This window comes from Vanellus vanellus (genome assembly GCF_965231255.1).
Source record: "Vanellus vanellus genome assembly, chromosome: 9".
Taxonomy (NCBI): Eukaryota; Metazoa; Chordata; class Aves; order Charadriiformes; family Charadriidae; genus Vanellus; species Vanellus vanellus.
Genome location: NC_138914.1, coordinates 4,504,113 through 4,523,749, shown reverse-complemented (window position 1 = coordinate 4,523,749; position 19,637 = coordinate 4,504,113). Strand labels below are relative to the sequence as shown.

The 19,637-nt window shown below is 41.7% G+C and overlaps 1 protein-coding gene across 1 annotated transcript in view; it reads left to right on the top strand.

Moving 5' to 3' along the window:
* SUCLG2 (succinate-CoA ligase GDP-forming subunit beta) overlaps nucleotides 1-19,637 on the top strand; it is a 140,583-nt gene that overhangs the window by 44,002 nt on the left and 76,944 nt on the right. The window contains exon 3 of the mRNA XM_082487480.1: nucleotides 19,522-19,621. Coding sequence (XP_082343606.1) covers nucleotides 19,522-19,621 — 100 coding nt within the window. The remainder of the gene's footprint in view (nucleotides 1-19,521; nucleotides 19,622-19,637) is intronic.

Sequence of the window (19,637 nt, the reverse complement as noted above, 5' to 3'; positions counted from 1 at the left end):
AGAATGGTTCCTAGGAGATGTCAACAGATAACTGCCAACTCTACCTGCTCAGTCTGCGATGTCACAGATGTCATTGTGGTACTTTATCGCTTCACTTCTTGGACAGGAGTCCAGAAGCTCTCTGCAGCTCTCTGCTGAAAGTAATCCACTCTTAATTTTCAATTTTATTTGTTGTCCTGTTTCTTCTTTCATTAGGCTAGGACAGTTGAGAGCTTTATGAAAAGTTTATTGCATGGGGCACACGTGACTAATACGGGTGGCCAAGGTCAGAGCCTCAGATGTCTTGTTCTCTCTATCAACACCTTTTCTGCACTGCTGGCTGAATTTTTTCTCTAGAGCTGCACTGTACAGGGCTATGAAACAACCCACTCCTAGGGGAAATTACTTTATTTCGCAAGGTGGTACGGGTTCATTACTGATATTCTTCTCTTGCTGCAAGGTCCCTTGTCCCTCTGCAGTTTTCCTAGGTTAGAAACACATTGACAGTGCTTTGACCTGGGGATGGTGGACCTTTATGTTTTGTTCTGTCTTCTGGTTTCACCTTTTTGGGGTACCTTGAAGGGTGGAACCTTTCATTTTACGCAGGTCAACATTCTTTGACATACTAGGGTTTTGTTTCACAGAATCACAGAATGGTCAGGGTTGGAAAGGACCTCTGGAGATCATCTAGTCTAACTCCCCTGCCAGAGCAGGGCCACCTACAGCAGTTGCATAGGACGGTGTCCAGGCAGGTTTTGAATGTCTCCAGTGTGCGAGATTCTTCCACCTCTCTGGGCAGCCTGTGTCAGTGCTCTGCCACCCTCACAGGGAAGAAGTTCCTCCTTGTGTTTAGATGGAACTTCCTATGTTCAAGTTTGTGCCTGTTACCTCTTGTCCTATCACTAGGCACCACTGAAATCTGTTTACATTCCCCTGGCACCTTCCCTTTAAGTATTTATAAGCATTGATAAGATCTCCCCTCTGTCCTCTTTTCTCCAGACTAAAAAGACCCAAGTTCCTCAGCCTTTCCTCATAAGAAAGATGCTCCAGTCCCCTAATCATCTTTGTAGCCCTTTGCTAGACCCTCTCCAGCAGTTCCCTGTCCTTGAACCAGGGAGCCCAGAACTGGACACGGTACTCCAGATGTGGCCTCACCAGGGCAGAGTAGAGGGGGAGGATAACCTCCCTCAACCTGCTGGCCACACTCGTCTTGATGCACCTCAGGGTGGCTATTGGCTCATGGTCATCCTGTCGTCCACTAGGACTCCCAGGTCCCTTTCCACAGAGCTGCTCTCCAGCAGGTCAGCCCCCAACCTGTACTGATGCATGGTGTTATTCCTCCCCAGATTCAGTACCCCACACTTTCCCTTGTTGAACTTCATAAAGTTTCTTTGCCCAATTCTCCAGCCTGTCCAGGTCATGCTGAGTGGCAGCGCAGCCTTCTGGTGTGTCAACCATCCACCCCCCCACCCCCAGTTTTGTGTCATCCGCAAACTTGCTGATGGTATACTCTACCTCTTCATCCAGGTCATTGATGAATATACTGAACAGGACTGAACTCAGCACTGACCCCTGGGGAATACCACTTGCCATTGACCTCCAGCTAGACTCTGCGCCACTAACCACAACTCTCTGAGCTCTATCTGCCAGTCAGTTTTCAATCCACCCCACTGTCCATTCATCTAACCCACACTTTGTAAGCTTGCCTGTGAGGATGATGTGGGAGACAGTGTCAAAAGCCTTGCTGAAGTCAATGTAGAAAACATCCACTGCCCTCCCCTCCTCCATCCATCCAGTCATGCCATTGTTGAAGGCTATCAAGTTAGTCAGTCATGACTTCCCCTTGGTGGATCCATGTTGACTACTTCTAATAACCTTCTTTTCCTCCAGATGCTTGGAGATGACACCCAGAACAAGCTGTTCCATCATCATTCTAGGGATGGAGGTGAGGCTGACCGGTCTGTAGTTTCCCAGGTCATCCTTCTTGCCCTTTTTGAAGACCGGAGTGACATTGGCTTTCTTCCAGTCCTCAGGCACCTTGCCTGTTCTCCAGGACCTTTCAAAGATGACAGAGAGTGGCCCAGCAATGACTTCCGCCAGCTCTCTCAGTACTCATGGGTGCATTCCATCAGGCCCTGTGGACTTGTGGGTATCCAGTTTACTTAATTGTTTTCTAACTTGTTCCTCTTCAACCAAGGGAAAGTCTTCCTTCCTCCAGACTTTGTTACCCACGAAGTCTGGGACTCCCAAGGACTGGCCCAAGTAGGGAAGACAGAAGCAAAAAAGGCATTCAGCAATTCCACCTTCTCTGCATCATCTTGTCACCGCGGCACCTGTCACAGTCAACAATGGGCCCACATTTTCCCTAGTTTTTCTTTTGCTTCCTATGTACTTGAAGAAACCCTTCCTGTTGACCTTGACATCCCTTGCCAGGTTCAATTCTAAAGAGGCCTTGGCTTTCCTCGTTTCATCCCTGCATACTCTGATGGCATTCTTGTACTCTTCCCAAGTGGTCAGTCCCTTCTTCCACATACTGTAACCTTCCCTCTTCCACTTGAGGTTTTTCAGAAGCTCCCTGCCCAACCATGCAGGTCTCCTGCTTCCCTTGACTGATTTCTTGCTCTTCAGGATGCACTGATCCTGAACTTGGAGGAAGAGATGCTTAAATATCAACCAGCTCTCTTGAGCCCCCCTACCCTCTAGAGCCCTGACCCATGGGATTTCTCGAAGCAGTTTCTTGAAGAGATCAAAGTTAGCCCTCTTGAAGTCCAACGTTTCAATCCTAGTTGTCGTTTTGTGCACACTGCACTTAATCCTGAACTCTGTCTTCCCATGATTACTGAAGCCCAGTCTGCCCCCAACCTTAACGTCCTCCACCAGTCCCTCTTTGTTTGTCAGTACTAGGTCCAGTAGTAGACCTCTCCACCACTTGAGTCAAAAACTTATCATCAATGCACTGGAGGGACCTCCTGGACTGTACATGCCTAGTTTAAAACTGTTTGCCTTCTAATAATGTTCACTTTTCTGAAAACCTGGGAAACTGTTGATATTTCAACTTTGCGGCAGGCTGCAAGTGAGGACCTAACCTCAATTTAGTTGCTACTGCTTAAAAATTCCTTTAGCAAATGCAGACTTGGTTCTGCAAAATTCAGTTGAGATAATGGCAGAAAAGTAGTTTGGTGTTAGTCAATTGAAAGGAAAGACATGATTGTAGATGTTCAGTTTCAGATCGGTGGTAATAAAGTAAAAGAAAACTATTGTGTCCGTTATCTGATTTAATTTCTCATGTATCCAATATGTTTGGCTTTAAAACTCTAGTTCAGAGCCTGTGCATCCGATTTACTTTGAAGAAAAATCTATTCATATCAGAACAGCTACGTTTGTGATGAATTTGAAAAACAGTCTTCCCTTGTGAAACAATGGGAATTTGTATATACAAAGAAGAAAAAAATAGATTGTTTTAAAAAAGAAAGTGCCAAAAAGAAAATAAGGAACAGTTTGGATTCATGTGGGTTTGTTTATGACACCTGCTAGAGATAATGTTTCTTAGGGGGAAAAAATTGGAAAATGATGAATATGGTTGATAATAACTCTATATCCTCAATTTAAATGAAATCAATGATTGCTCTTAGAAATGTCACTTTGGGATAAATGACTACACCAAGGCATACAATTAGCAGTGTTTTGTCAGTAATTTAACAGATAAGATGCTGTTTTTCAGTATTTGTTGGGAGTTAAACCATTGATAGTGTCACTAATATACAAAGAGTAACCTTTATCCTCCTTTTAGTTAACATTTGCAGGGCTCCAGCTCTGGAGCCCTAAAGACAAGAAGGACATGGACCTGTCCAGAGGAGGGCCATGAAGACGATCAGAGGGCTGGAGCACCTATCTTATGAAGACAGGCTGAGACAGCTGGGGTTGTTCAGCCTGGAGAAGAGAGAAAACCCCGGGGAGACCACGTAGCAGCCTTTCAGTATCTGAAAGGGGCCTACAAGAAAGCTGGTGAGGGACTTTTTATAAGGGCACGTAGTCATAGGACGAGGGGGAATGGCTTCAAACTGGAAGAAGGTAGATTTAGAATAGATATTAGGAAGACTTTTTTCACTCTCAGGGCGGTGAGCCCCTGGCCCAGGTTGCCCAGAGGAGCTGTGGCTGCCCCATCCCTGGTTGGATGGGGCTTGGAGCAACCTGGGCTGGTGGGAGGTGTCCCTGCCCATAGCAGGGGGGTTCGAACTAGGTGATCTTTAAGGTCCTTTCCAACATAAACCATTCCATGATTTGGGTTTTTTAAGGTATAACCCTTTTTTGTTTTTACTGTGGAATTCTTAAAAGTCAGCTGCAGCGATTGTATTACTCTCTTATCCCTGTGACTGTATTAACAACCAAAAATAGCGTTACTGGTTTTGGCTTTGCACTGCAAGCAGACAACACACGATTTGAATTCTTTTCCTTCTATTCCCAGCCAAGTAACTAGTTACAGTATGACTCTTATAAGAAAAGTACGAAGGTGTGTATACAGGGTGAATCAGATAATAAATTCAAGTCTTGAAATGACCTTGTAGGATGCGCGCTTTCCCATGGCTTTATTGGATAGGTAAAACTTGAAATATGAAACACAGTTGTATCTTTGTATAGCCTTAATCAGCTAATTAGTGACAGGCCTCTTAAGAAGATCTTCAGGAAATACTTAAATCTATCCCCCGTTAACTGATGAAAATGTGCGCTTACGGGGGGGGGGGGGGGGGGGGGGATACTTAGAAAATTGCTGTCATCTTTCAGACTTCATCTATTTTCTCTAGCAAAATAGGGTATTTTAGTTTAAATACCTAGAGAACTTTTAAAAGCAATTCTGAAAGGCAAAATGGAGAAATGGTTATGACTATCTTTGAGATAGCGTATCCCACTAAATAGTTGTAGCTGTTTCCGAATGAGGACGCATCTGTGGAGAGCTGATTTGCACCCAGGTTGTTGCCAAGTGTTTTCTACTATTGTGTGTCACGTCCTAACTTAGACTGTGTCATGTCGACCGTGCTGCAGGTTCTTGAAAATCTAAAGCAAATGCCATCATGAAATGCCCAATGGAATACCAGGGACAGAAAATGCAAGCTGTGCAGACTGGGTGAGTTGACTCACCACCTAATGCGGATGTACGCTTTGATTGCACCAGTGGCTATGTATATATAGAGAGAGACAGATATAGATATATAGCTATATCTGTCTTTCCAGGAAGAAATGATACGAGTACCAGAGCTCACTTTCCTGTGTCTCCAGCAATGTACCTACAAGATTAGTGATTTAAACCGGATTGACTCAGAATTTTAGGTATTCATAGTTACAGGAAGCTCCACAAATCGCTCAATAACAGGGAAGCTTTTTACAAAAGGAACACCCCGTTTCTTACACTGTGACGTACTGTCTAGACATCTGTATGGATTTGTCATTGTCCCTTCATGACTGAGCAGTAAAATATAGCAGTAATTATGTCTATTGGGCTTGATGCAGGTTGATGAGACACGTTAGTCCTACTTACTTGTAATATGTTGTGGAAGTGTAGATTTTGGGACAAGATCGTTACACTGGGAAGCGATGTTGTTGATCGTTCCATTCTCTTTTAATACCTAAATTTATAAGATGTCTATACATGTCTATGTGTGTACATATATATATTATTTTGTAATATGTATCTAAATAGTCAGACCTGTGAAGTTCTTGAGTATGTATTCTTGCTAAGTGCTTTTGTATATTAGCACTAACTGAGGTTACAGACCTTCTTTAATTTAATATTTCTGTATTTATTTATGCAAACAGCAGACAATTTGAGCTCTTTTTTTAATAAAAAAAAAACACAGAAGAAATTTTTCCCTTCTTTTGTCCCTTCACTCTCTGTTATTTTTATATTCTGTAATTTAAAGCTTGCGTATGTTTTTAGATTTTTGAAAGCTTATGTTGGTAGACCTGCATATATGTGTGTGTGTATAGAAGAAGTACATAGATGTTAGGGGGGAAAATAGTTCTGTGAATATGAATTTGAAAGGATGTTAAATTTTTTTATCTTTGGCTTATCTTCAGTATAGCCTCAAAATGTCTTCCCACAAAAGATTAATTTGACAAAATCACACTCTCGACAATTGACAGAGACCACAGTATACAGTATTTTTGAATGTAAGAATTCTGCAGATTTAATGATGGCTATATTTTGAAAGGGATGCAGTCCTTTGTTTAGTAAAGGGATGCAGTTTTGTTTAGTAAAATCTCTCGTTAATATTATCCCCAGGGGATGTGCAGATAATAAGAATCATTTATATTATGAGTTAACATGTTCACATCTGACTGTACTGGAGGTGAATATCACTTTCCAGGTACCCAAGGCCAGTGCATGCTCTGCACGTCTGGATTCTCATGCCAGGCAATAAAATACCTCTGCCCATCAGTTTTCCAGCAGTGGGCAGTACTAAAAGCAGTTATCCAACTTGCTTCTGAGGAAACTCCTCCTCTTATATATGTTTTATTCCAAAATAGTCCGACGAGACAGGTAGCTCTGTTTTTTCAGTTTTACAGTAAGACAAATAAATTTTATCTAACTTCAAGTACTCCCAGATCTAATTGTTCTACAATCAGCACATAGACAAGGCATAATAAAGGGCAAGAAGGGAGAAGGTGACTGTTAGGGGATCATTTAGAGCAACAACTTCAGTTTCATTTACTTGGAGTAGAATTTCTCAATTGCAGCAGCATGCCTGTGTTGCACAGTTTGAATTCTTTCCCTCTGAAAAATGGCAAGGTCCTATAGTAAGTTGTCAGGCTCCCAGATCTGAGCCTGGTCTCTGATACATGGACATGATTTCTCTGGCTGGCGGAGCTCTGCAGATGCTTATGGCTGAGTGGGAACTGAAACTGTTAACAAACCCATGCAATAGGTAAAGATGAAGAGTATCAGAATCATGACACAAATAGTGCTACACGGATCTTCAGACGAACTGTTGTTATGAAGTTCCAGTTTCAGAAGAAAGACCATAATCATGATCTTTGAGGCATACACTGATTAAGCGTAACGTCCAGGGGCTAGCGCGGACCAGAAATGTGTGAATGGATAAAAGGCTGAGGAAGTATTTGGAGCTTCCTGGACATCTGCAGACATTCCAAAGCATCATTTCTTTCATGTCATTGCAACCATATGTATTTTTATGGATTTTTTTAGTGCCCAAAGATTAGAAAATAACTTTTAATTGTTATTTATGAAGCACCATATGGCTCTCTGTAATTTTGGCTTCTCGTGGAATGAGGAGAACGGAATTAATTGGAAATCACACTCAGAAATCTATTATTAAGTTAATAGAGCTAACAGCTTGTCCAGCATCCTCATACAGAGCGTGTTGTGACTGTGTATAATAACAAGCAACTCTTTATAAATCCACAAAGAAAACTAAGGGGCAAAGAGAGGCCCGGGCAAGAAGAGAAGCCGCGTGCACTGGTACAGTGCGTGGTCAGGAATGAGAAGTGATTGTCCCACTGCACTCGGCACTGGTGCGGCCGCACCTTGAGTACTGTGTTCAGTTTTGGGCTCTGCAGTATAAGGACATTGAGGTGCTGGAGAGGGTCCAGAGAAGGGCAACGAAGCTGGTGAGGGGTCTGGAGAATAAGTCATTTGAAGAGCAGCTGAGGGACTTGGGGTTGTTGAGTCTGAAGAAAAGGAGGCTGAGGGGAGACCTTCTCGCTCTCTACAACTGCCAGAAAGGAGGGTGTAGCGAGGGGCGATCGGTCTCTGCTCCCAAGGAACAGGCGATAGGACAAGAGGGAACGGCCTCAAGTTGCACCAGGGGAGGTTTAGGTCAGACATTAGGAAAAACTTCTACACTGAAAGGGTTATTAAAGACTGGAAGAGACTGCCCAGCGAAGTGGTTGAATCGCCATCCCTGGATGTATTTAAGAGCCGTCTAGATGTGGTGCTCAGGGACATGGTTTTGAAGTGGGCCCGGTAGAGTTAGACAGGGGTTGGACTTGATGTTCTTAAAGGTGTTTTCCAGCCATAACGATTCTATGATTCTAGGAATGGTTCAGCTAACAAGCTCAGGGTTAAAATTCAAGATAATCATTAATATTTTCTTCTAGGTTCATGAATGAAAGGCTCAGGTCATAAAAGACTTTTGTCCTGTTTTTTACTTTCATCTTCCTTCATAATGCTAAGCAAGGAGGAACTTGTTTGGCCCACCCAACTGAGTAGTTGCAAGCTTGTGTCTCTTGTGGCTTATGTTCAATGAGCAGTGGTAACAACTTAACGTGAGGGTTTTTTTCTCTTAATCTCTCCTCGTATGCAGTGAGTCTTCAGAGCTGAATCTGTAAAGTTTGCATTATCTTGCTTCCACCAAGCAGTCCAAATTGAACACTTCTAATACAATGGTGTTAAAAAGCAGAAATCACCAAGATGAAAGACTGTAAAAATTACCAAGCTATGAAAAGCACAGTGGGACTTTTTTTTTTTTTTTTTTTTGCTTATCTGGAACATTCCCTAAATTGCCTTTCTCCAGTGTTTTTGAAAAGTGTCTGCAGATGGTGTGATATTAAGAAAAATATCACAGAACAAAAAAGAAATCTAGAAAAAATATCTGAAGGCAGTTATTTTTCTTAGAAAGCTAATTAATATTGGCAGGGATGCATTGTTAAGGATGCATTTTGCGTGGGTTTACATTGTCGTACTGCATGCATGTGAAGGAATCGTATAGGTTGGTTAACTTTATGGGGCTATAAAAAGAAGAGAGTTCAAGGAATAAAGACTCGACACTTGATCTTCTAAACAATTTTTTTTTCAACTTTGAATCTAAATTCACCAGCGTATCATTGATCAGTGAGATGGCCTTTTTATGGAATAATTAAGTCTGAAATATTGAACTAAATATTAACAGACTCTTCTAATGGGTCTCCTCTTAACCTTTTTCCAGTATTAGATTATTTTGGCAATTGCTTCTATTTCGCATATGTGATGAGTAAACAAAAATAAGAGGAGGATGATAGTACATCGTCCCCCTTGTTAGTTGTGCTTAGTGTGTTACTGGCATTATCTGACATTAAGGTATAAACAGTTGTGCTTACCACAGATGAAACTTCATCTGCCTACAGTACTTAATGTTTACCAGTTGCCAGAGGGCTAAAATATTTCTTTTTGTACTGCTTAATGCAGTAAGTTTTTTTATGAAACAAAAAGCTATATACCATGAAAACTAACATCAATAATCCTTAGAAGGATTTTAAGCAAACTGTGCCGGAAAATATATCCAGGAATAAATATGCTTATTATTCTGGTTGCAGTGTTTCTGTGTCTTAAATAGGTGTTTCTCCATTTATTTTTGTATTCCGCTGTCCCTTGTTATCTTTAAACCTTTATGTGGTGAGCTTTCTCTGTGTTTCAAACTTGGATAACTCTGTTTTCTTCACCTGAAGCTCTAGAAATGAATGAGCTTTTGCCCAGAATCTCCAATAAGTTAACCTCCACTTGGCAGCAATGAAACATCAGAACCAATTCAGATAACTTTCTTCTTGGTTTTTCTTTTCACACCGAGTGAAATGCATCGCTACTCCAGATGGCCAGAGCCATACCTGTTCATCGCTTAAGTCTCACTTATACCTGCAAAAGAACTTAAATACCACATAGCCTTGTGCAAGCCCTCTGCCCGCCATCTCTGGTACTAGATTTTACTTCTCCATCGGGACTTTACACCTGCCAGCAGGTGTCCGTCAGAAGCCATGCTGGAAAAAGATTATTTCCTTAAAATGAGATAGTGTTTATTCTCATTCTGGAGTCTGCTATTCTTTTCTTCTTCAAATAGGAAATACCTCAGTAAATGAGACTACATTTGAGTGGTAAGTAGCGTGGTCTTAAAAATTTCCTCTTTTACATATGTAATTCCAATGCATAAGTAGTTTTTCTTAACGTGCAGAAGGTAAGGGGGCAAGGGGGAGTGCGTTGGTGGTCATTTGTTTTTTGGGAGGGGTTGTTTGGAGATTTGAGGGTTTTTTTTTGTTTGTTTTTGGTGGGGGTCATTTTGTACTCTTGCTTCAAGATCCGGGCCAGGAATCCAGGGCATGTGTAGAACAGCAGCTCCAAAGCAATGCTTCCCAACTTTCTGTCTTTAGCACTGCTGAGGCAGACATAAATTCTTGTATGTGATCATTTTCCCATCCAGATGTTTCTCAGATAATGACCAGCCTAGCACGATTTTCTTCAGAGGCTCAATAAATTATTTCAGCAATACAGTGAAAACTTTGTACTTAATTCCACCACATAAATTGTCTAACGAATTAGACTACCAGAGGACATTTCAATACTACTGGGCTTGATTCAGATCAAAATACTGCCAGATTTGCTATTCTTTTTGCACATTTCTAGTTTTGGGAGCGGATTGCTTTATTTACGGTCTGTCCAGCAGAATGTGTGGTGTTTAATGCAGCCCTACACAGTGAGACCAACCCAAAAGGACAAAGGCTGAGAGGTAGAGCAGAATTGTTCAATGGTAACTGTCTCTGGGAGGGAAATGTTAATTTGCTAAAAATGTAACTTTTCAGCTAAGAGCTGTTCAGTATTTTCATTGTTTTGGGTAAAAACGTAAACCGTAGAAGAGCTTTAGGTTTGGAGCTTCATTAACAAATTCTTCATGAAACACGTCAAAGCCCCACTTAGGGAAATATTTATGCAGGTACTCAAAAGCCAAGCTGGCATTGGTGTATGCTTAAAATTAGGCAGATAACTACCTGTTTGATGAGAGCATCGGTGTTGTGTCCCTGTAAATTATCGTAGAGAGGAGAAATGACCACCGTTGATGCGATGCCGAGTAGCGTGGAAGCGGGGGCGTCCCCTGAGCCCGGGCGGTGCACGAACACGTTAAGCCATCAGCTCAGTTTGTCCGGGTATTTCCAAGGCAGTGAGAGATGGTGGAACCCTTTGAAGGGCCTCGGTCCTGCCCTGCTGTCGGCAAACTTGCAGAAATCGGGTCTAAAGCTGCTCCACCTTCAGCTGCCTCCCTTTTAGCGGGCGGCCTCTTTCTCCTGCTTTTAAAGGCTGCTGATGGTGTGCCCAGCCACCACTGTGTCACGGGCTCCCAATTTCTTTGAGCTTCGCCCTCCATATTAATGCTTATTTTTTAAGGATCTTGCTGGGCATAGCAGGCTTCTATGTAAAGACGGTGGTCAGCAAAGGATTAATTATCAAGTCCATAACTGAACGGGGTTCACCTGCCACATGTACTGCATTATGAATTTGTTAACACTTCTTAAGCAATGGTGGTAACGTTGCGGTTGTCTTTACTCTCTCGGCATATTTACGTGCTTTTTTACCATGTGAATTCCCTAGTTTCTCGCTTAGTTTTCTTATTTTGTGCTCCATGTTTGAAAATATGTTCTACTACAACAACTCTTTTATGCTTAAAAGTGAATTATGACAAATTATGTTCCCCAGTTTTTATATTTTCTACACTAAGTACGTTGTTTTTTCCAAATCATCTCTGCAGTTCAATAATGGATAAAAGAATTAGAATCAGTTGGAGAAGAAGACTTTTTGTCTTTTGTGCCTTACACATAATCGCAAAGAATGAAATTTTGAAAGCGTTCCAGGAAAACAGGTGTGTGTATTGTTGCAGCTAGGGGCGAGAACGGTGTTTGTTCTTAATGACTGCTTGACTTCAGCACTACAGATTGCGTAAAACCTGTTCTCTGAATTGCATTAAAACAAATGGTGTTATGGTATTCAATCAAGAATTTAAGACACAGTTGAACTGCCTGAGTATGTTAACTTTAAAATATGTTTTATTTAAAAAAAAAAAAAAAAAAAGTTTGCAGGGTAATTTGGCAAGGAAAACTTGAAATCCCCGTAAGCTTTAAAAGGTGAAGATGCAAAGAAAACTGACAGTATATTCATTTCACTATAACTTTTTATTTTGTAGTTTAGGGAAGAGGGAAGGGTGGAGAGAAATGACGTGTGAAAAATCTGGTAAAATGTAAAATTTTTAAATGACATTGGTTTTAGAAAGCAAGTCTTTTGATGTATCCATGTATTTTATATTTATAAGGAAAACAGGTACATTCCAAGTCTACTAAACCACATGATTTTGCATGCCCAAATTTCTCAGTGCATAGTAGGTTTTCCTGAGAAGCTTCCATGGTGGTGGCAGGTAATAGGGATCACAACTAATACCCAAGGAAAAGCATTCTTTGCTGGCTTTCACAGTCTTAAAGTGAAATCATCAGAAGAGGAGAAAAATAATGTTGACTTGGGTGTGTTATAGAGAATATTATAAAGTCTAAAGCGTGCGAGAACGAAACTGGTGGGTGTAATGACGGAAGAACACTGGATTGGTTTGCATGAGTTTTTGCATTTTGTTCAGTATTTGCTCCGCAGCGTGCTGCAGGATGCCAGTTTGACATTGCAGCTTACAGAGAGGGACCTTCTCTGTTGTACCCGTAGAATGGATGTTGCCTGGGAGCCGGCAGGGGAGGCTTTTGCTCGCTTGTCAGTAGACTTCAGTGCTTTTCCACCAAATGAAGAACTTGTTCCCCTCCTGACTGAGCTTTCAAACCACGTCTCCTCTTGAATTTGTAAGCGAATGTGACAAATTGTAGTTTTTCTAAACTCTTTGTCTGTTACAGAGGAAATCTACATAAAAAATAATGAGAGTTTAGGTTGAAAAGAGAAACTGTTAAAGGCTGGAAAGTATCAGAAATAAGATGTCCCATGGAGTTGTAAACAAACACATACAATGAAGAATTTTAATAAAAGAACTATTTTTTTTGCATCCCTGCCTTAATATGCTTATTTTTCTGTGCATTGTAGTGACGCTGCTGGATCTAGTGAGGCTCTGTTTGCTGTATAAGTGATTTATCAGGTTTAACTTAAATGTAGGACATGTGAATACTTGATTACTTTTGCTCTGAGAAGGTTTAAGAGTACAATATTAAGAGTGAGCTTTAGCTTAGCTGATTTTATCTAGCTTTAAAATTTTTATCACCGGTGAAGTGTGTAGTAATGGTTATGAAAGCAATTCATAACAGTAGTGACAGAAACAAGAGACTGACTAATTTATCATTATAGATTTTAATGAGGCTTATAATCTAGCAATAAATATACAATATATTCAAAAGTATGGAGTTATAAAAAGGATGATTTATTTAACTTTAATTCTAAACTAGTCTGAAAACCAAAGGTTGTAGAAACTAGGCATGTAAGAACATAATTCTTTTTGGTGTTACAGAGCAGAAGCATGAAAATAACAGACGAAGGGAGTTTAAATTAAAATTTAAAGGGGGGGAAAAATCAATTGTTTAACTTCATTCTAAAGACCTTTGAGCACACCGATGGTTTTGTAGATGTGGGAGGTATGGTCTTGTGGACAGCTTCTTTTTCCCATCTCAGTCTGCTGAGTTGGCCGAGTGTGGGAACTGTCTCAGGCGCTGCGTCCCCGGAGTACTCAGAAGATGGGGAGCAGTGGAAGTGGCAGCAATACTCTCTCCTTGGGAAAAGCTGTCTCAGATTTCAGAGCAAGTTTGTGCGAAGAGACCCAAATGCGAAAAGTTATTACAGCAACTTTAAGATTCAGTGTTCAATTTGGGAGTTAGGCTTTATTACCATTTTTTTGTTATTGTATTGTTTATTATGATCTTCCTTAGAGCTTTTATTCTTCTCTCTTCTTTCTTGTGCTGAAGTAAGTATACCAGAGTGTCTCTGGACAGGAGTATTGTTAAAAAGTAATAAGCACCTGACAGGATCTTGCCTGAGCAGTGTAACAGGATGGCTGAAATTTGGAAAATTAATTATAGCCAGTCTTTCCCCAAGGGAAGCTGGAAACTCAGGTGGTAACAGTGGTAGCATTAAAACAAGAAGCAAGCAACAACAATAGAACAGAACAGATGAGACCCCAAGAAGTAGGTTTCCTTACTGTTGGATCGTGTAGGTTAAAAAAAAAAACAAACCAACCCAAACTTGGCCCTTTCAGGGCTTGTAATGGGAACCCCATGTTCTCGAAGACAGTCTCTGAGCTGCAGAGCTGCAGTTTGGGAGAGGTTCTGTAGAACCCTTACAGGACACTTGAGCATTTGCGGTTTTGCGTCAACGCTGGTGAGGAAGCTGAAACAGGAATGGCTTGTCAGCATTCCGGGTTTCATTGGTGTCTTTATAATATATATTGTGCTATCCAAAATGAAGTATAATTGCTGTCAGAAATTGCCAGTAATATCTGTCTTGTTTTCTTCAACTCCCACGTTATGAAAGCTAAATTATAAAGCAGACTGGGGGAAAAGTCTTGCTTTGGGAAGGGAAACACTGAATTTACCGCTGTGTTTTAGGAAATCGGTGTCCAGCATAGGTGGCTGGGAGGTGGAATCAGTCCTGCAGTGCGGGTCCCAGCCAGCCCTTAGTGGAGTAATATTCTACACAGCCATGGAAAAGATGGTGACTAAAGCTTGCCGGGCCAAAGGGAAGCTTAGAGTTGCACATGTCCAGGCATAAGAGTGACTTGTGTCCCTCAGAGGAGTCTCACCAGGTAAATACATCCTTAGGTTGGCCTCTGCCTCTTTGCAGAGGTGGAGAACTGGGAGGCGGTTGCAGATTCAGGTACCCCATCTAGTTCTTTCGGGACTTTGGGGAGGAGGATGTGCTCCAAGAGTTCTGCTCATCACACCCTTCTTACTGACGTTAGGTAAAGAAGGGTGACTAGCAGCGTTCTTGAAACTAGCTAATATACATAATAAACATAGCCACACTGGGCTGGGGTCCTTCTGCACCTACTGAAGGACGGAGGGGTCTCGTCAGCGCCTGCTGCCTCTGTGGGAACCGCTCTCGTGTTTGTAAACTCAGCGTTCATGCTCACGTTTGGGTCAGTAAGGAGACAGTGCTTGTGTAAGACGGTGGTTTGGCCTGTCCTCGATTTGTCTTCATTGCTCCGCTCCCGTGACCTCGGGTTGCCTCAGTCTGTTTTGCGGCCTGCGCTAAGCTCGTCACAGGGGAGAGCGGTGCACTTTCCGGTGAGGCTTTGCTGCCGCTGCTGCAGTCCTTACGGGGCTGCCCGGGCTTGGAGTCGGCCCTTCTGCCATCGCGTGCCCTACACTGGGGTGGAAACACGCTGATGCAATACCGTGTCGGGTTCTGCATTTTTAAAGGAAGCGCAGAATTATCAGAGTTGGAAGGGACCTCTAGAGATCACCCAGCTCCACTCCCCTGCCAAAGCAGGATTGCCCGGAGCACATCCCTCCGGACTGCATCCAGGCGGGTCTTGAAAATCTCCAGGGAAGGGGACTCCCCCACCTCCCTGGGCAGCCTGTGCCAGTGCTCTGTCACCCGAACTGTAAAGAAGTGTTTCCGTATATTTGAACGGAACTTCCTGTGTACTAACTTGTGCCCATTGCCCCTCGTCCTGTCACTGGGAACCATTGAAAAGAGCCTGGCTCCATCCTCCTTCAACCCACCCTTTAGATACTTGTCCGCCATAAGGTCTCCCCTCAGCCTTCTCTTCTCCAGGCTAAAGAGTCCCAGTTCTCTCAGCCTTTCCTCATAAGGGAGATCCTCCAATCCCTCAATCATCTTAGTTGCCCTTCGCTGGACTCGCTCCAGCAGTTCCCTGTCCCTCTTGAACTGGGGAGCCCAAACTGGACACAGTATTCCAGTTGTGGCCTCACCAGTGCAGAGTAGAGGGGGAGAATGACCTCCCTCGACTGACTGGCCACACTCTTCCCTATGCAGCCCAGGGCCCCGGCAGATAGAGAAGCCGAACTGCGGAAAGCCGCATGGCGAGACAGAAATGTGATTAGGATTCCGTGTGAGACCTCCTCCCTTCCAGTCCAGTGCTGTAATTCTGCAGTCTGGGCTGCCTTCCCAAAATACTCCTGACTACACTCTGATAGAAAATCTTTGGTTCACAAAAAGGCAAGAGTGAGGCCTTCTACCACGCCGTCTCACATCCTCTCTTCTTTACAGTAGTTTATTTTTGATAAGCTACAGCACATCCTAATGTAATTGTTAACACGCCTAATTTGCGATCGCGCAGTTGTATCAATGATAATGGCAAGTTGTTCACAGGTAATAAATTAGCATACCGTATCACTAGCACAACTACAGCTCTCCGTATATAGTTTCATGATCAAGAATTCAGTAGTTAAATATACACAGCAGTGGGCTGAGAACAAACTGTTCATTTTTGCTGCAAGCAGTACCGGTGGACCGGAGTAATCATAGCTCCCAAAAGCAAGACTGATTTTATTGATTTTAAATAGGCTTTCGTTATAGACCTGAGCCGATTGCGGTTGCAGTATCACTGCCGTTTGCATTCACAGCGCTGACCGAAGGGAAGGAGGTCCCGTTGCTGAATGCAACGGAGCGGGCGCTCGTCCCTCGGACTGTTATATTCTGTTCTGCTGAAACATCGGAATTTATTTAAAAGAAAAGTACTTACGGCTTTTTTTCTTGTGTGGTTAGATTTATTTTTTAAGAAAAGCAGTTAGACCCGGCTACAGTTGTGAAACTTTAAACTCTGTGGACTTTTCTTGCTTATTTATTGGCATTTGGCTTGGAGACAAGCTGTATTTTGCTTCATTTCTTTAAAGGACTCTGGAAACTTTTGTGTCTCTTCTTCTGTAGGACAATGTAAAAAATGAAATATGAGATCCAGTGAATAAACTGTTAAGTCTGAGATATTCATGTATTCAGGTTATGATTAGTTAAGAACATGTGCTGGTACCAGAAACGCATCATTAATCTGCACGGAGCAGTTTGCGGCTATTTGCTGCTAAATTAGTGACACTTAAAAGCAGTCTCTTTTTGTTTTGTTTTAAATCTGTGACAAAAAAAATAAATAAATCTATGCGCACTTAAGCAGTCTATTTTGTTGTTTGGGTTTGTTTTTTGGGTTTGGGGATTTTTTTTTAATTTACACAAAGGCTTGTCAGTCAACGGACATAAACAGAAGTTCATCGAAGCCTTAGTTACCAAACGCAGTGCTGTTGAAAGTACTGTACTATGCTTCATGGTGGTGTAAAGACACGTTGCTTGTGCTGGATTCTCTTCAAATCCAGTATTTATGATTACACAGCTCTGCTTCACTATTTTCCCAGTGTTACTACAGCAGTTTGGAAGGCTGCTAATGGAAATTAATTACAGCTTTTTGTTTTTAATGGGTTTAATACTGACTTCACGTACTGTTTTTTAGTTTTTGGGTTTTTTATTTTTATTAGTCCCTACAAGTGAAGGCCAGCTAAAACCACATTTTCCTTTTGGGGCAGTCTTTCATAACATAATTTGGGAGTTCAGGCAGGAGATCGCATAAAAACTTTGTGTGAGCGTTTCTAGAAATTGGCTTTAAATAAAACGGTGATGTTAAGTAGTGAATCAACTTGCTAAGTGCTGAATGATGAAGCCTAGTTACTGTAAAATAAGATCTGGCTGGTTTACTTCATTTTACAGAGCTTGGGCAAATAACTGTTGAATTAAATTGCTTCCTGTTGGTTTCCCCCAAGGCAAGAAGAACCTGCTGTAATGTGCTCTGCTGAGCTGCTATATTGATTAGTTCTTCAGGTCTAATCTTTACATGGTTATGCTTGCTTTCTAGTGTGTTTGTTTATGGTTTTGATAGATGTTTTTCTGAAGTTATTGTATTGCCTTGATAGTCCTCTAGTGGATTATAAAAATGTACACGTTAATTCCTTTCTCTAACTCCATTTCTTGTAGCCAAATGAAGATAATCAGTACTCCTGCAACGTGCTGGTTAGGAGTGAGGGTAATCATCACTCACATCGTTGATATCGCGTATCACTGACAGTCAGAACTCACGTGGTCGGGATGGTTGGCACCTAGACCCGATCTAATTGAATGCAGCATCTATTAACAATACTATATCAGATTCTTTATCACAGCAGCTATTGCGATTTTAGTTTGCTGCTGCAGGTTGGAAAGTGATTTATAGTTTTAATTCATCTTAATAATTTGTGTGCTTAGGAAACACTTGATACAAAATTTTTTTGTTGCATTTAAATTTCCTTGTTATCTGCCTTGCAGTGGCATGAATAATAGGGAGCCCAGAACATGAATATATTGGAATGCATGAAGTATTTTCAAGGAGAGTGCTTTTAAGGTTCGGAATGAAGTATGTCAAATGTTACCAAATGGATAAACATGTGGAGGGATTTTGCCTCGAGAAGCTTGGAAATCAGGCATCTCTTAGTACAGTACTGCCAATAGCTATATTGAAAATTGTTTCTGGCTTAATACAGGGAATAGAATATGTATTTCATAATATTTATTCTATCCGAAGACCCAACTTTTTTTCTAGTTGCTGAAATCTATTATACTGGAACTTTGAAATGATGCTGTGTCACAAGCCGGTCGGCACCAAAAAATGCCACACCTCCAAACTTACGTTTAAGAATCTCTTTAATATTTTTATGTAACATGAGCCTAGAAAGCCTGTGCTTGTTCGAATGAAAGTATCCATATCCTCTGTGCCACTTAAACAGTAAATCGGACAGTTTAACAACACATTCTTATGTTTTCCTGCATATTTGCATAGAGTATTGAGATTCAAGGTGTGACCTAATCCAAATGTAGTGAGATTTCCACAGACTTCAGAGGGAATTGACTCAGTCACAAAAGGATAGCAATGTTAGCCTTTTCTAGGCAGCGCTTAATGATATGTTAATATTAGGATCTCAGACTTTGCAAAGTACCTGGCAGGATTATGATACATGTGCAAAGTGGCAGTAGTCAGTATTAATGAACATCTTACAGGCGCCCGGCAGGTCCCTGTGGTTCAAGGAGCTGCTGTGGTCCATGAGGCTGCAGAGATCACGAGGGATGGTTTTGTTTGGTTGGGTTTTTTCTTTTCTCCGTTCCCCCCCCATGTTTTATTCTGTAAGCGTGTCAGGATGACTTCTGTTTGGAACGCAGGTCCTTGTGCAATTCCTTTTGTCCTGTCTCTTGCTGCATTTTCTTCTTACTAAGACTGTTGCACTCGCATTGCCCAAGATTCAAGTGATGCCTCCCCAACAGCTGAACATGTTCTCACAGCTACGGCCCTTGCTCTACACTTACCGCCCTTTGGAGATGGGGATTTCTTCTTCTCCGACCACATCCGTAGCTTTGCTTACACGTGTTCCGAGCGAGGAATGGAATTTGCTTTCCTAGATGAGCATTTCTTTGTTGTGTGTTCAAGACAAAATATGATCTGATTAATCTTTTAAAAACTGTGAGAGTGTAAGCTGTCGAACTGTGTGCTGGTTATAGAGTCTGTTGTGCAGGCCATGCAGCGTTAATAGCATGGGGTTGAGCTAAATGACGACCTGTTTATCCAGCTAACAAGTAGTGTCTATTTTCCTTTAACTTCCTTGAACAATTCTTTTTTGCAAGGTTGCTTTATAAAAATGCTGAATTGACTCTTGTTTTATTGCTCATTAGTTATGAACAACTTCTTGTTGCTTTTATAAAGAGTCTAACCTGGAAAGGCTTTTTAAACTTACACTAACAAGCTCGATAAATGGCACAGGATAGAATAGCGATGTGTTTTTCTCTTACAGAGGCAAAGGAAATTGTTCTGAAGGCACAGATTCTGGCTGGAGGAAGAGGAAAAGGTATTTTCAATAGCGGATTGAAAGGAGGAGTTCATCTAACTAAAGAGTAAGTCTTTAAAGTT